The sequence below is a fragment of the Notothenia rossii genome (genome assembly GCF_949606895.1).
Source record: "Notothenia rossii genome assembly, chromosome: 11".
Lineage (NCBI taxonomy): Eukaryota > Metazoa > Chordata > Actinopteri > Perciformes > Nototheniidae > Notothenia > Notothenia rossii.
Genome location: NC_136910.1, coordinates 45,493,680 through 45,510,958, shown reverse-complemented (window position 1 = coordinate 45,510,958; position 17,279 = coordinate 45,493,680). Strand labels below are relative to the sequence as shown.

At 40.3% G+C, this 17,279-nt stretch overlaps 1 protein-coding gene and 1 long non-coding RNA gene across 9 annotated transcripts in view; both read right to left on the bottom strand.

Moving 5' to 3' along the window:
- Positions 1-750: 750 nt before the first annotated feature.
- On the bottom strand, positions 751-5,595 carry LOC307025654. The gene is made up of 4 exons (XR_013804223.1): positions 5,334-5,595; positions 4,550-4,663; positions 2,476-2,611; positions 751-920 (listed from the first exon to the last, which is right to left on the bottom strand). It is a non-coding gene; the product is annotated as an uncharacterized lncRNA (long non-coding RNA).
- Positions 5,596-7,389: 1,794 nt separating this feature from the next.
- sema4d (sema domain, immunoglobulin domain (Ig), transmembrane domain (TM) and short cytoplasmic domain, (semaphorin) 4D) overlaps positions 7,390-17,279 on the bottom strand; it is a 40,436-nt gene continuing 30,546 nt past the window's right edge. For 6 of the 8 annotated variants that reach the window (XM_079659529.1, XM_079659531.1, XM_079659526.1 and 3 more), the window contains 8 exons: positions 16,610-16,761; positions 15,546-15,721; positions 15,279-15,435; positions 14,904-15,126; positions 14,466-14,578; positions 13,542-13,714; positions 13,335-13,381; positions 11,060-13,129 (listed from right to left, as the gene is read on the bottom strand). In XM_079659529.1, the coding sequence (XP_079515655.1) occupies positions 12,129-13,129; positions 13,335-13,381; positions 13,542-13,714; positions 14,466-14,578; positions 14,904-15,126; positions 15,279-15,435; positions 15,546-15,721; positions 16,610-16,761 (2,042 nt within the window). In that variant the 3' untranslated portion in view covers positions 11,060-12,128. Of the gene's footprint in view, positions 8,272-9,079; positions 9,172-9,710; positions 9,924-10,836; positions 11,029-11,059; positions 13,130-13,334; positions 13,382-13,541; positions 13,715-14,465; positions 14,579-14,903; positions 15,127-15,278; positions 15,436-15,545; positions 15,722-16,609; positions 16,762-17,279 lie in introns of those variants that run through there. The other 2 variants (XM_079659532.1, XM_079659533.1) reach the window with 2 other exon arrangements.

Here is a 17,279-nt window from a genome sequence, read left to right as displayed (position 1 = left end):
ATACACTTGTTGTTTCTGCACAATTTATTAATAATCATCCATTAATGCAAAAATAAATAAAGCTATTTTTGTATACACATATAAATTGTTTTGAGACCATTCGTCTAATGTGCAGCTCTGATTCTCTATCTATGTTCTGCAACAAAGGCATAAGAAATCCAATTCACAACAAGGGAGCAGAAACAATCTCACAGCTCGTCTAAAATAACCCATCAATTGGTCCGGCTTGAATTACATGAATGACACAACTAAAGAAAAAAACCTCGGCATGAACGACGTGTTTCTCAGGCAGATGAGTCAATGAAACAACGGAAAGGATAACAGAAATAGCCCACGAGTCTCCTTAAGACCGACAGCAATGAAGCATCTTTGTCTCCCCGGTAGCGGAAAAGCACACAGCCAGACACCATTCATGTAAAATGTCCTCAGGAGCATCTAGCAAAGCCAAAAGACTGACACTCATTCATAAGCAGCTTCCGCTCTCACTCTGCTGCAGATTTCGCACTGCAGTCCCTCCCAACATCTCTCTTTCCTGCCTGGCAAATATAGAAAAAAAAAAAGAAAAAAGAAAGACAGCACGTCTGCCTTCTCTCCTCAGAAAAAAAGGCAAACACCAAAGCAGGGAAGAAAAGGCAGGCCCTCGCAAATCATCAAATGAGGAGGCAATAAGACAAAAGGAGAACAAGAGCAGAGGACAAAAGGCATGCAATATTTAGTCTTTTATGTGAATGAAATAGCAGGCTGGCATACCAATGTTTCTGTGAATGGAAGCAAGGCCTTTTCTGCCTCTGCAAGGCAATCCCTTGGGATGGCATGGTCTTATCCAATGAGGAGCCGGCTGGATGACTCATTCAGGGGAGGCTTGCAGAATAGTGGAAGAGACCATTCCAGACGCAGGTGCACATTTTGTTTTCTCCTGACTGCCCTTTAAAAATGATACGTACATCATCAGAGCTGAGATGCTGGAGTGATTTAATGAGATTCTGTTGAAGTATAACGAAAAGAGACGGAGAAATATACCCATAAAAGGAATCAGAAGAAAAAATGCCACCCCCATGATTTGATTGTCACCATTATCAGCTCCCCCCCCCCCCCCCACACACATTCATGTTAACAGTTACCACCTACACATTTAATTAGCAATTTACTGTTTATATGTATGAGGGCAGATAGTACAAATGTACTAGAACAACAGATGTGCAAATTTGGTTAGACGTATAGTTGGATAACACTTAAAGACATAATAAGTATCCTTTTTTATTTTATATTAGAAGGATATCCTGTATGCTAATATGTGTTATAGGTTTTTGTCGCTAACGTTTATTATAAATTGTAGGAGCCGTAATGCTTGTTTTGCCATTACTTATTACTTCTATTATTAATCTTCATTTCTGTTTGCATCACGTTTCATTCTTATTGTTTATCACTTCCGGCAATGGTCACGTGGGTGTGGTTTATTGGTATTTAGTCACCTGTTGGATGCCGGTTTGGAGGATATGATGTAGGAAGAGGGTGAATGGCGCTCTGATACTTTTTGTTGACCGTCAGGTCTGGAGTTGTATATTGTTGGTTTTCCTCTTTATTAAATGCCACGGATTACAAATGACTAAGGACTCTTAAATGGAACGCGTCACAGCAAAGAGCACATTGTAGCCTCTCAGCGGCTAACTCATAGGGAGTTATTGGCGCTACACACATCTTGAAGTCATTTGCAATTGTATTACCTCTGAAGCTATGATTATTACAGCTTGTTTCTTTTTTTTTTGCTAGCAATGAATATTTTTCACTTGAAACAGTGGTTTAATGATGATTTTTAAAGAAATAAAATGTCACTTTACTATAGTAGTACTTGTACTTTTTAATGCTTTGAATACACCACTGCCAAAACGAAAATAAAAAAACGACCACATAGTCAAATCATTTTCAGTGGTGCTGCAGGTTATACATTCAGCCAGCGACAGCTCATCAAAACAGCTGACTGTAAACCTGCTTTTACCGGCATCCGTTTGAAATGTAGGACTCATCATGTCAAATGTTAACTGTCAAATTTAAGTGACAAGATTTAAATGGCAAAAAGACATAGCAACAGTAACTAAGAGGGGTTGGGCTAATGTAAAGATCCATATGAAACCTGAGGACCTTTCCTCTAGCACCACCAGCAGGTCAACATTGTTGTCTTTTTGTGAAACGTCAACAACAAATAGACGGATGTCAATATGGTTTTTCCAATGTTCAGGTTTTTTTACTAAACCTTATATATATATATATATATATATATATATATATATAAGGTTTTATATATATATATATATAAAATAATACTTATTGTTCTCCTAAGAGAGTGCACTATGGGATTAGGAAGAATCTGGTCACATTTTTCACTCAATTGTTCAATTCTTCCAGAAGCTGAATTGGACCTCAGGCTATTTTCAATGTGTAGATAAGGGGACACATGTGTAATAAGGCTCTCCTCACACATTGCAGTGCTCTGTAAGCAGGAGGCAGAGAACCTGAGGCACAGAAGGTCCTTTCTCTGTGAAGTAGGCTGCATAGGCCACAGCGTGGGCTTCCTGCAGTGTATGATGGGGTCCATCCAAGGAAAGGTCAGTCTCTAATAAATAAATAAAATGGCACAAACATAAACAGGATTATTCTCTTCAATAAGATTTGAGTGAATCCAAACGAACAACAGTTAACTCACAGCTCAAGCGTTAACCATAAGAGTGCACTGATAAGATACAAGATGTATTCTGCTTATTTCATGTGCATTCATTAAGAACAAGATATACAAATAATTCCTCCAGATAATAAGCTGAAGTTCATAGCATTTGATAGATCAAACTCGTAAAAGCTAAAAACAGACATTTCATCCTGAATAAACATGTGATTTGGTTTCAGTGTTCTCATTTTTCAGACATACATTAAGAGTGAATGAGAAAGGAGAGACAGAGGAAAGAGCATCCTTTGGCAAGGAAAGCTGCAGACACTTCTCCACTTGACTACTGTTGCCAGGTTACCAAAAACATTTTCAAAAAGCAGAGTTATTTTCAGACTAGGTAGAAGCAAAATAACCAATATTACAAAAAGGGCAAAACCCGGCAACTGGTCAAATGTGATTTAAAAAAAGTATTTACCAACAGAAATTAAAGATTCAGATATGTTGCTAATGATTTAAGTTTGTCGTGTTTGAAGAGACTTCTGACATTTACAATAAAACATGGACTTGCTGATAATATTCTTTGATCCATATAGTTAGGTTTAGGACAAATGATATTAGTGTAGCAATTAATGTCCTGTCAATATCTCAAATGATACCTAAGAATTTTCTTCAAATGCAGCAGCCAAAATAACACTAGCTTGTCTATGTGTTGATAGGATTGATAGGTAGTCAGTATTAGATTAATGCAATATGAAATACAATAAAAATGAAAATGATTAACTATAAATTGCAAATTCTTATCTCCAACAATATTGGTATTGTGGGCAAAATATGTTGTATTGCTCTGTCACCATGTTATTGTCAAGTCGCCATCTACTTGTTTACAGTGGGTTACATCCCACGAGAGCTTTTGTCTCAAGTTATGCAAAGATGGCAACAAATAGTTAAACCCATATACATGTGGTCTATTAATTTGATATGGGCCAGGAACAACATCTCTACATCTGATTAAAATATAAATAAAAGGTTACACAACATTTGCTTACCATTATGTTTACACTGAATGTAGTTTAATTATCTTGCCGGAAATGAGCACATTTCAATAACATGGCTGCTAAAGGAAAACAATATTGATAGCCATAGCCTACTTGAAGAGAGTAGATAACAACCTTGAGAACTCATTTTCATAATCGTGCCTGGGGCAAAATTGGAGCTGCCTGTGAATGCCTAATTGAAAAAAAGCAACACCCAATCCTTTCTGTAAATCAAAAAACCAAACCAAACAATAGAAAAATCATTTCAATAAATTAGTTAGAGCCATACATGTATTTCATGTAGGTGCAGTACTAATTAAAGAACACACTGCATCAATGTTCTTACAAGCCCCATAAACATGTAGTTTATGAAATGCTTCAGAACAAACCCATTTTCTTTTTTAAATGAAAAATACAATTTGAAGACCGCTGTGACGCAAGCTTGGATTGGAAATTGGACAGACATTGACTCCGGATGCAGTGTTGTCTTTTTACTCAATGTCAAAGTCGGCAGTACACTGTATGGCACAACTTTTAGTTTTCTTGCTGATATCATACATTCCAAATCAATGCAGAATTGTATATTAAACAATGGATTAAAGTCCACCTCAGATTTTATATTAAAAACATCATGAACATTCAGCAGTGTTTGATTGAAAAGTCACACATCTTTTTGTTGTGGTCCTCCTTATAATTGTATTCTGTTTTTTGTTGTTGTTATTGTTTATAAATATATGTTCATGAAATGGCTGAGTTTTTAAGCTATTGGATCTGTTCAATAGCTTCCATATCATGTGGCCCGAAGATTTCAAATAAATGCTGAATTTTAAAAATAGACTGGACAAGGAATACACACCTTCTTTTAGTCGATCTTCCATCTCATATGAATATACAGCTATGGAAACCACTCCAACTGTTTCTTAAATCTCAATATCTACATACGCCATTGTCAGCCATTCCATTCCAGTGTCTGTTGAAATCCAACACAGAGAGTTTTTGTCAGTAGTTTATAGAATAAAATAAAGAAATTTTAAATGTAATCAAACAATACCTATACATAGTAAAACCAGATAATCTTATAATGCAGCAGACTTGACTCAAGAGCTGTAGATATGCAAGGTTTTTTTTATTTAAAAAGTATTCATTTTTTCAATCCCTTCAATGTATTGGGACGCAATGACCCCAGATCCAGACACTAATAAAACAGCTTATATTTGTATACGAATATTTGTAAGAAAAGTAAAATAGTTTTACATTGTAAAACTGAGTTTATTTTCAATAGCTTACCTACCATGTTAACCGACCAAGACTCAAAATCCAAACCAAAAGTTGTATGCAATTTAAAACAATAAGCGAAACTTAAAATGTAGAACATGTGTTGTAGACTTAGAGCTATCTCATAATATTATCGTGATGAAATATAATCTTCTGTGAGTGCCACAGGTGAGGCTACAGGTGAGAACTAATTTCGTAAATATACATGTTGCACACATGTAAGCTAGCTGACTCTCAGACATTTAAATGATTTAGTTACCAGGACATTTGCTAAAAAAAGCATTTTATCTTCATTTTTTAAATTCTCTTTGGTAAAAACTGAAAAATACGTTGCTCAAAACCTTCTGATAAAGCTTAAATCTCACCTTTGTGTCGCTTGTTGAAGTTTGTTTGGTGGAGGGCTCAGTTTAATTTCGCCCTCCGCCCTCATGGGGTAGTAATGAGCTCATTAGGGATAAACACGGCATAATATCAGTCGAAAAAAACGTCGAACTAGAAATCTTGGACAGACGAGTAAATAGATTTACGCTTGTGGTGTTTTATTTTCTTATGCATTTATTGGGGTTTTAGTCAGTACACTTCAGGGTTTAATTTAACCACCCATATTTCAGTTAAAGCATATCCTGCAGAGCTGCTTAACAACTGACTACATTTTGCTAACTCCATGAATACAGAAACTGAAACATTTACAAAATAAACGATTCATGAATCTAATCCCTTCTAATCTGTAATGTTAAATGTATAGAATGAGTACAAGAATATTCCCTCAAACTGTTATTAATTTGGTTAGGGCTGCTTCAATTAATCAAAGCAGAATGCAGACTTGAACCTAATATTAGACTGAACAAAAATATAAATGCAACACTTTTGTTTTTGCTCCCATTTTTCATGAGATGAACTCAAAGATCTAAAACATTTTTGTATTTACACAAAAGAACCATTTCTCTCAAATATTGTTCACAAATCTGAAAAAATCTGTGATAGAGAGCACTTCTCCTTTACCGAGATAATCCATCCCACATCACAGGTGTGGCATATCAAGATGCTGATTAGACAGCATGATTATTGCACAGGTGTGCCTTAGGCTGGCCACAATAAAAGGCCACTCTGAAACGTGCAGTTTCGCTTTATTGGGGGGGTCCGAAAACCCTAGGGTTAATCCCTAACCCTAACATGTCACCCATCTCCTTCGCATAGAGTTGATCAGGTTGTTGATTGTGGCCTGTGGAATGTTGGTCCACTCCTCTTCAATGGCTGTGCGAAGTTGCTGGATATTGGCAGGAACTGGAACACGCTGTCGTATACGCCGATCCAGAGCATCCCAAACATGCTCAATGGGTGACGGGTTAGGGTTTAACCCTAGGGTTTTCGGACCCCCCCCCCCCCCCCCAAAATAAAGCAAAACTGCACGTTTCAGAGTGGCCTTTTATTGTGGCCAGCCTAAGGCACACCTGTGCAATAATCAGCATCTTGATATGCCACACCTGTGAGGTGGGATGGATTATCTCGGTAAAGGAGAAATGCTCACTATCTCAGATTTTTTCAGATTTGTGAACAATATTTGAGAGAAATTGTTATTTTGTGTATGTAGAAAATGTTTTAGATCTTTGAGTTCATCTCATGAAAAATGGGAACAAAAACAAAAGTGTTGCATTTATATTTTTGTTCAGTGTACATACTGTATTTATTTTTGCTTTTCTTGCTTCGTTGTTATGTGGCTACTGCTAGTGCAGTTTAACTACTAGGTCTGATAATACCTACTTGTTAAAATTGTTTGTTTTTTTACACCAAATTGTTGAAATGACTTTACACCAAATTGTTGAAAATGACTTTGCTGCGGTGACACTTGACTTGAGTCACGACCTATTTTATAAACAAAGAACCACCTTTATGTTTTTTTACTCTCTGCTTGTGCTCCTCTACTTTGTCACCAGAGGGCGCAATGGCTCCAGTTATGGTAGATGGCGCCATAAAAACATAAAGCCTATTTGGCAAGCATTTCAGTAGCTGCAGAAACCTGGCCTTTAAACAACATTTTTTTATATATCAAATATGTTATACTGAACATAATTATTTAGGGTAAAACTTATTTTGTATTTTTTTCTAGTTGATTTAAATGTATAATAATGAATGCCCATACTTCTATAATTATTGGAGGCATTAGCATTTTGAGAATGTCATAACTGCCTTTCAAGGAGAAATGTGCAGTGGAGGTTGGTTAATAATTCAGATGGTAAGAGTTCAGGTAGAAAAAGGCTGACGTGTCAGTGGGCCACTCAATTTATAACCTTGCAGGCGAAATGACCTGTTTATAAATAGATGGATCAGGTCTGTTAATATTTCATCTTTTATCTTGTAAAAAAAAAGTAAGCATACTTCATTTAATGTCAAAGTCAATAAACAAATAAAACAAAACAAAACTTCTAATAAATAGTTTTATTAATAAGCTATTTCTGCTCCAAAGGTAAATAGGTAGTCACAGTTTTTGACGTGAAGAAGAACTAAGTGCAGACAAAAAGCAGCAAGGTACAGAATAACAATTCAACCTATGCCAAGGACAGCATTTAGAATGATGTTTTTTTTTCTGAATGCCGCTTTTGTCAATATAATCGTGCTTAATGTCAAACATCTGAGTATACTGTGGTTGAAAAGAACCCTACTTCCCACAGTAACCTACTCCATTACTGGAATCAAACCCCTGTAAATAAGATAGGGATTTGACTCTGGAAGTAAAAAGACTACACATTATAATTTCAAGTAAAATGTCACACTGCAAGGTAGCTTTAAGGTTCCTTCCTGATCTTTTCAAGGCGGAGAAAGTGCAAACACCTAAATAAACCAAACCATAAAATAGACGCTGCATTACTTCGAAATACTGATCAGTGCTCCTCCTATACCATCAGCTTTATTGTTCCACAAGCACTGCTTTCAGGATGTGCTTGTGTCAGTAAAAAATAAATAAATGCATATTTGGAAGAAAGGCTGCCAACAAGTCCTCAGATCGATGGGCTTCATCTCCTCATCCGTTTTAGAAGGAGTCCTAATACCATCATCATCACCATCATCATCATCACAGCCAGATGATCCTCCTGCAGGAAGCATGCGTGAACTCTTTGCTTCCCAATCCATCAAACTCGGACATAAGAGGTGACACTGGGACATCGAATTCCACCAGTCAATGATATTTCAGTGTCAAAAGGTGCTGTCCACCTGCTGAGGACCTCGTTCACAATAAGATTCAGCCAACACGTTGAAGTGAAGCTCATGATGTCTTCACAGAGCTCAGTGGCCATCACAGCTTTCCTGTGGAGGGCAAACACATTTGTACTGCACAAGTAGATGAAAGGCTAAAAATGGACAAAATGTTTTTGAACAGAGGTTAAACTATCTTGGTGTAGACATCTGAATCACTTTTTTATTTTCTGGTCAACAAGATGCATGGTAGTAGCCTACTATATCTACATACAAACTAGTCAAAGTGTCTGTATCGTGAATAAAAGAAATTGGTATGTTAAGGGGAGCTTTTACTGCTGGAGGAACAGATAGATTATGAAGCTTTACCTAAATGATGGATAGAGTAACATCGTGGGATCCAATTACTTTTCCCCAAAATAAATGCAGCTGTTAAAACACGTCACAAGACTTGTGTGTGTGTTTGAAGATCCCTTCAAGGAGGAACATAAAAGTGTTTGGTTAACTAGAAGACAATTAGCTGAATGTGGTTAAAAGATCATGTGGAACAGAAAATGTGATTAAATGTAATGTCGTTAAATGTGAAAGCTAAAAGTAGCTTTTCTGCAGGAACAAAGTTATTTATTTAAAAAGTGTACATCACTTTTTTAATTCTAAAAAAACACACATTTCACAGGAAGTAGAATAACATGGTTGGAATATTAATCAGTTTTTTGATTGGTGCTTCTAATTATTGTCCCCAATAAATCTGGACATAGAAAAAAGAGCTCAAACAGAAGGTTCTAACCATTTGCCCCAAACTGAACATGCAGAGCAGGTTAAAAATGCTAACACGTGATGCAAGTCGACCAGGGCAACTGCACCATAACTATTAATAGGTTTGCAGAAAGCACACTCACATGCACACACTTTGACCTACCCAGGCCTCTGCCCATCGTTTTAGCAGTTGCTCATGCTCTGTGAGTGCACCTCTCCATTGGTTCAAATCCCTGGACGGGACGCTCTCCTCATCTGTCAAATAACATCTATTATTGAAATAATGGCATTGATGACAACGCAATCCCAAATACCTCTTAACATGCATTACTTGTGATATATTTCACATTTAGGGACAGAATAGCTTTTAATTCTTAAAAACACATTGTCAAGGTAGCCTACTGTAGATCCAGAATATCCGAGAGGCAGTGAGAAAATATAGTCTGGGGATCCTTCTCTAAATCGGATTTAAATAGTTTTCTCTTCTGTGTTTTCTACCAGGTGAGTTTTCATTTCTCACAACAATTTACACACAAAATACAGTATGGACCTTTGAGAACCAATAAAGAACATGTGGCATGGGACCAGTTTAGCCTCATGTGACTAAAATCAGTATGACAACAAACAATACAAAAAATTCCCCAGGCAAAACTTGATCGTCCCTACCAGTTACCTACAGTATGTAGTTAGCTTCAAATGAAAAACCCTGTTCTTGATTCGTAAAGACAGGAAAGAGTCTTTTTAAAAAAAAATGTTATCTTTAAATGGAACACCAAATAATCTTCTGGATATACCTCCAATAGTGAGGCGGAGGTCCACCTCAGACGTGTCGCTGCCCGTGCTGGCCTCAGCGACACAGTGGTAGCGGGCATCCTTGACCAGAGCCCCCTCTCGGAGCCAGCTGCTCACCAGAACCTCCTTCTGTCCCAGCGGCAGGCGGTGCTCCATTATGGGGGTGTCCAAAATGTGCCCATTAATTAGCCAGTGAATTTGGAGATCACTGGGACCTGAGGGAGAGAATAGGACTTCATGTTGACCCGCCAGATGGTCGACACACTGACACTCCACACGGACGTGCTGTATTAGGAATACTTGCCTTTGGTAGATCTTTGAATGACGTTCTAGTTTCAAACGTTTGAAAACTGAATGTACATGCAGTGTAAATGTATGCAATCTCTCACCAAAGCGCTGTTATTTACTGCATCTTGATCATGCAGAGTATGAATACACGTAGCTTGCATAACATTTACAACTGTATCATCACTAATGAATCCACCTTGCTTAAAGAAAAAGTCCAAATCCATTGTTGAAAACATTTGACAATATTTATTTAGCCTCCCTACCAAGAGCAATGCTCCCAAAAAGTCCCCTAGATTTATGTACATCTTCAAATGGTATTTGTTCCATATATACAAATATATTTACACTTGTTTACAGGCACAAACAAAAAAAATCCAGATTAGGTATTGAGATGTAATCCTACAATTGACACCCTGGACAAAAAGGATCCATTTCTAAATGTAACATTCGCGCCAGATTGCCGTTACATACTTTACACAAAAATGTACCACGTTCATTTATCATTAGAAGTGAGAATTTAGACAACCAGATCACGTAGACAGCTGAACATCAGATCTTGTCTTTTCAAACATTCACTTATTAAAAAAGGTATCTGACCAGACACCTGAAATTGAGACTAACAGTTCTCCAAAAGGCAGATGCCATGAAGCGAAGGACAGGCTTGTTTGAAACAAATCCAGAAACACACACTTCCAGTTAGCTTATGTTTGGGAAATGGAAACATGCAACGTGCAAAAAGTCAGAGAGGATGAGTGAAAAAGGGGGAGGGTTAAAACAGTGCTAGGAAAAGATTTGTAGTTCCGGAGTTGCATTCGAGCCATCGTCACCGACACCACTCACCCAGGGCCAGGCAGAAGAGCAGGAAGGCCTCCTGGGCGTGCACCCCCCAGGCCTGGTCCTTCAGCAGGGGGGGCAACAGTCTCACCTCTGCCTCCCGGGCCTCCACACTGTGGGGCTTGGTGGAGGAAGAGGTGGAAGAAGAGGAGGAAGAAGAGGAGGACAGGGAAGATGAAGTGTCGACAGGAGAGGAGGCTGTGAGGGAGGGAGTGATGGGAAAAGAGAGTATTGAGGAAAATGGGAAATCTAATAAAGGGGTGACATGCAAATCAGACACCAGGGAAACTGAGGTGCTAGGCTCTAAAAAAAAAAATGAAACAAATCTGCTGCAATAAATTAAACAAAAAGAGCAAGATCTTAACTACTTACAAACGAGACATGTTATTACCACAGAAGAGACTCAGCTTAAATAATCATGTTCAGAAAATGAAGGCTTGATTCAAAATAGTAACACAAAATAACTTTAAAGAAAAGATTGTTTCCAGGCTGTTTGAAAAAAGACCCTGATGATTGATATTTTCAAACATCCCATAATACTGGACATATTTATGTTAATAACACACCGCATGAGGGGAAATGACGAGTAGCGGTTAATACACAGGATCATCAGGAGGTTTATCCATGGAGGAATGTCGACTTCACAGGTAGGACACATTTCATTCAGAGAAACTCAACATTGTCACTTAAAGATGGTTTGACAGTGGTTTGATTTATTCCAGCATTTCTATATCATACCAGTTGTTGTTTTTTTCTATTTCTCTGACCTTCAGACAGACATAGCCACCTCACTGGGTGAGAGGCCCACATACCGGGCGCTGCAGATGGCAACAGTGTACAACAAAGCAAGGCTGTAACGTACCGAGGAAATCTTCCCTGAGAAACAATGTAATGTTGAAGCCTTTCCAGTCCAATCGCCTACGTGTGGCTTTCAGAACGGTTTTCACCAAGGCTGTACAAAAAAACACAACTCCAATTTGGAAAACATCAAGGTAACTTACCAATTTGGTAAACAATGTTTCCAATTTGGAATTTAACAAAATAGCTTTTCTCGCTGGACCTAAGCAGAGCGGGTGCAGCTTCTGTGAGAACAGTTTTTACCTTCATCATCATCAACACCCTAAATCAGACATCAACCTCTACAGGTAAGTAGACTTAAGCTTTGTGACAATTAAACTTCACGTGGTGCTAAACACTGAAAAAACCTTTACAGAGGAAACCATGTGTGATTTGTGGGAAGATCCAGAAAGAGCGGGAAATCCCTATCAAATATTCTTTATGCTGAAAGAGGCTTCTTGCTAGCAGTAAGGTTCATCTGCATCTGCAAACTCGATGGGCTGAGATTCACAGTCCACATCGAAGGGCTTCTCCTGGGACGGGCTGTCTCCCCCACAAGTGTGGGAGGGGATCCGCCCGTTGCCACATTCGGGCTCGGTCTCGTACCCGGTGTCGCGCAGCGCCTTGAGGTTCTGGGTGGTTTGGCTGCCGTTCTGTGTCGGCTGCTCAGTCATGTTCATTTTGTCGCTGGTAGTAGCTTCCATCAGACCCGCCTCGCAGGCCCGGTACTCCGGCTGCTGGGTGTTCTTGTGACTGCCCAGCAGAGCGCCTCGCAGCCTCAGGCAGGGGGCCGGCAGGTACTGCATGTAGCAGTTGTACGCTAGTGCAGCCAGGAAGAGGAGGAAAAACAGGAGGAAGAGGAAGAGGAGGGCGGTGCTGTTGTTGTGCTGCAGATACTCCGCCGCTGGGACCCGGTTGTGCGGCGTGTTGGAGCTCAGGGGGGGGAGCTTCGGCTGAAACCTGATGGTGCTGCTGGGCGGCGGGGTTAGTGATGAGTCAGTTTGGGGAGGGGAGGTGAATTGGGTAGTGGCTGTGAAGCTGGGAGGGGCAATGGCCGACGTTAGTAGGGCTCTGTCTGTCTTACCGTTACCTTCAGCTGCTTGTGTGCTAGATGTCTCCTGGCTGTTGAGGGGGGGGGTCACGTGGCCGGCCAGCTGAGGGGCTCTGGGCGGGGGAATAAGAGAGAGGACGTATCCGGCCAGGAGGCGGCTGAAGTTCTTCCCAGCAGCGGGGGCCCATTCCACAGACCAGCACTCGTAGTGACCTTGGTCCTCGGGGGCCACGCTGTAAATAAGGAGACCGTTTTCGGCTATGAGGTGGAAGCGCGAGGCCTCGGTGAGCACCGAGCCGTTGGATTTCCACATGACCTGGGCCAGGTTGGAGCGTACCAGGCACGGCAGCTCAGCAGAGCTTCCTGGTTTCACCTTCACACGCTGGTAGTCCTTCACAGATAGTCCTGATGCTACAAGGCAAAAAGAGCGGGAAAATAATTACTTTAAGGCCCAGTGAGAAGTTAAAGGCAATCAAACAACCTAGCTTTAGCTTATAGGAGAGTGACAAAACAATTGCAAACCACCTTCAAGTTATTCTATTATGATAATTAACAGATTGTTTTACCCTGACTGTTTGTGTTATAAAGCTTGTGATATGAGAATGTTGAACCCTACCTGAAGGACACTTGTCTGCGTCACCTTTCAGGCTCTGGATTAGACTTCTGAAAAAACAAACAAGCATTATAATCATGGCATCTAAAACATGCCAACACTGAAATGAGGAACTATCTAGACTGTGACGGTAAATCAAGTCAAACTAGATGGAGTGTGCGTTGTGTAATAATGCATGAGAGGAGTACCGGTATGTAGGAAAAGGATTACCTAGGCCGTTGGCTGGAGGCATCGAGGATATTGACACAGGCAGCAGTGTGAGGGTCCCAGGCACAGTAAGGGTCCCGGGCCAGGACGCAGTCCGCGCAGGACCGGTACCGGTCGCAGAAGGCTGTGGGGGACTGAACCACACCGGAGTCTGAGCCAGCGTACAGAGACCGCGTCTGTGGAGAAGCACACGGCTGTTCACGTAAATATGTCAAAGAAAGAGCGCACAACATAAGACACACACTAGATCACTTGGAATGTCCAGAAAAAAGGCCCCTTTAACATTTAACCACAAAAAGTTTACAAATCACTTGAACTTTTTATAAAAGCATAATTGGAGTTTTACTAGCAGAAAACATAACTGGTTTTACTCCTGGATTGGGACCTTTGGTGTACAGTTTGTCAAACCCCTGTGCCACCCAAAATGCAGAACTGCTGTCTGCAAAAAGTGTAATGCAATCTCCAGACAACCACAAACACACCACAGCAACGAGAAGCGCACAGTCTCATCTGGTTTGGAGAACTGATGGTTTTGCATTTGAAAGTGATGCCATCTACTTTGTAACTTCCTGTCGTGACTTTTCTCACAGAAGATTAACATGCAAAAAACTGACACTTTGAGTGAGGGCAACAATGAGACCACCTGTCTGACTCTGCACCATACGCTACATCCTCAAATTCTCATAAAACCAAACCATCTAAAAAATGTAATACTATAACTTTCATTGGTTATGATGCAAAACTGTTGCATTAGACTCCATTTGTTTTAACTTAGTGGGCCTAATAACTGGCCTCTGAGGATATTAAACCAACACAGAGCACCTTGACAGGCAGAGGTCCTAGGTGTATGCTTAAAACCCATTTTCTAATTCTGGAGCTACAAATTCTCTTTGTTTAGTGAGTAAGCGTTACAGAGGCGTCACTGACCTCAGAGGACAGCAGCAGGTTCTTGATGGACTCGGCGTTCTTCAGGAGCTGGATCTCCTCCACGATATGCACCTCTCCTTCATACACCACTGACTTGTGCAGGATTCCCTTATCTAGAGACGAGAATGGAACAATGTCATTTAGTTGAAGAACAAGTCAGATATTAGCAGCTTTGAAACAAAGGACTGCTACTCAATAATCAGTAGGCACCGACTTTACCTACTCGGTTTCGTTAAATCAAATCTAAACTGGAATGGACTAGTTGTGATTGAGGAAGAGCTTTAGTATGCAATCAATAAATACAGTATCAAACAAATATAGCGCTGATGCATTGTATCAGCACATGCGTACATAAAATAAAAAGTGGACATTAGGGGTTAATAAACCACATCAGGATAACATTGAACAATCTCAAATGGTTTACTTGTATGTTCCTACCAGTTCCAGTGAACATGACGTCGTAAATCTTTCCGTCGAGCGCGGGGACCCTTTCCACAACGATTTGGGTGTAGTTGACGTCTTTGGTGATGAGGCGAGGCCCGTTGCCGATGGGCAGGACGGGGTCCTCCAGCAGGGGGTGGTCCTTCACAAACTGAAGGGTCTTGTCCGGCAGGTGGAGAGAGCTGCTGATGTTCTGGTGTCGCATCAGGTTGTTAATACACTGGAGGAGAAAGGCAGAGAGATTTGCACCAAAGTGGAATAAACCATTTCACGTCTGTTTCATCAAAGCAGAAAGCATTCTTGGCCCAGGACTGCATTACACAAAACTAAATACAATCTTTATTATTGAGGCTTTGTAAAAAAGGTACTCACTGCTCCAGGACGTGGGGTGGGAGTGATGCCGTTGTACCGGACCCACTTGGTGTGGGACTGCTCCACTGTGACCTTCTGCATGTACTTGCCCTTGGAGAAGACGTCTTCCACAGCTGTCATGTTGTAAGCACACACTGCTGACAGGCCCACGTTACCCCTGAGGCACGAGCATGATGATTGAGTCGGAAGAGAAGAGGGGGAGGAAAGAGAAGAAGTGAATTTATGACCTGCATTGTGTTCAAATATCAACTTCTTCAAATCACTGACCACTGGGACGTGAACACCCCGTAGATGACGGTGTCCTTCCAGTCGGCGCCCTTCAGGATGAACACATCATGTACTACGTTGAAAACAAAGTTGAGCTCAGGCATGGAGCACACCAGCTTGGCTTTCAGGAAGGACGTCCATTTTTTCTGCAAAGTGCGCTGCCCCCCGAGGTCACCCTGTGGAAGAGAGGGTTTATCAGCACGTTAGGCGGTGAGGAGAGAGGCAGAAGGACGAGGGAAAAGGGACGAGAAGAGTGAGAGAAGGGCGTCATTTCCACTGGGAATGGGGGGGAACATGTCTCAAAATATTGGGTCTTCAGTTATTACTCAGTAAAAAAGCGCTTTTTTGCTTAGTCATTTTACATTTTTAAACAATATCTTCATTAAAAGTGTATTTGTTCTCCCTCTTTGAAAGCAACAGACATCCTTGTGTGTGTGTACAGTTCATTAAAGTGACATCATTATAACAACTGCTGTGTCCTGTTTTGAATTATGCTTCTGGCTTTTACGGGAACATACAAATTAAATCAAAGTTTATTACTTTCTGATCATTTCTGGGAATTCACGACAGCGTTGGCCATCAGTGGTGAATTGGGATGGAAACCTCGAAACATCAGTAATAACAGACTTAAATATGCCTGAACAGCTGCTCACTAAAAACATCAGAGGGATCAGAATAGTTTTTTTATCCATTTGTTTTTCCATCTTAAAATGTTCCTGCTGGTTTGTTGATACAAAAGGATCTCTTTGTGAAATGTATTTTCGGGTTCCTACAATCAGCTGTAGAAGCCGGTAGATTTTACATTTGGGAAAGTACAAAAGATCTTTTTATAAAAATTCAAAATAAATGAAGAGTATTTTAGGGTCTTTTAGATCCTGTGGGCTGGGCACTTGTATGTGCATGACTCGATAAATATGACTTACTAACTGTGGATGATTTGAACCATGATATGAGCTCAGGTTAGTGTGAAAGAGGGATGTAAACAAAGACAGCATGCACACACAGACAGCAGGAGGAGAGGGATAAGAGGTATGTGCAGATGGTACATGATGACGTGCACTGACCTTACAGACGCGGGCCACCCTGGGGATGAGCAGCTTGCCAAAGAATTCGTACTCCACTGACACCTCGGTGAAGAAGTAGTAGATTTTATCGTCCTCGCCATCCACTCTGTTACTCCCTTCACTGATCACATCAGCAAAAACAAAACTTGGCTCTGAGAGGAAAACAGAGAGTTGAGAGAAGGGTATTGGTGAAAGGGAATATATAGGAAGAGATTGATCTGATTGATTCCTGCTCCTCGTGGGTGCTATTAAACATAAAACAACAGAAACATTCAAAAACACATTTAGAAACGGCCAAACGAAGACACTACGGGTTGTCCGTAATTCCTTTGTATTGGGTACAGTGTCGGATTTGTTGATTAAATGATGTATGACACATTCAAATGAAAGCCTGTGTTTCTAGTCCTGATGCTCTTAAAGAAAGAGCCAAGCACTGGAAGTCAAAAGGTTCAAAATATGATGTTTATAAACTCAAATTATAGATGATAAGAACTGAGAATTCAACTCCTGAAACTGACGTGACGTGAGAAGATGATGAGAAGGCGTATCAGTTAGTCCACTTGCACAGTGTTAGAGTGGAGTATCTTTAACGCATAATAATAATAATAATAATAATCAACTAACCCCTTGCCCTTATTCCTCCTAGCTTAGCACTTTCTACTTTTGTTCT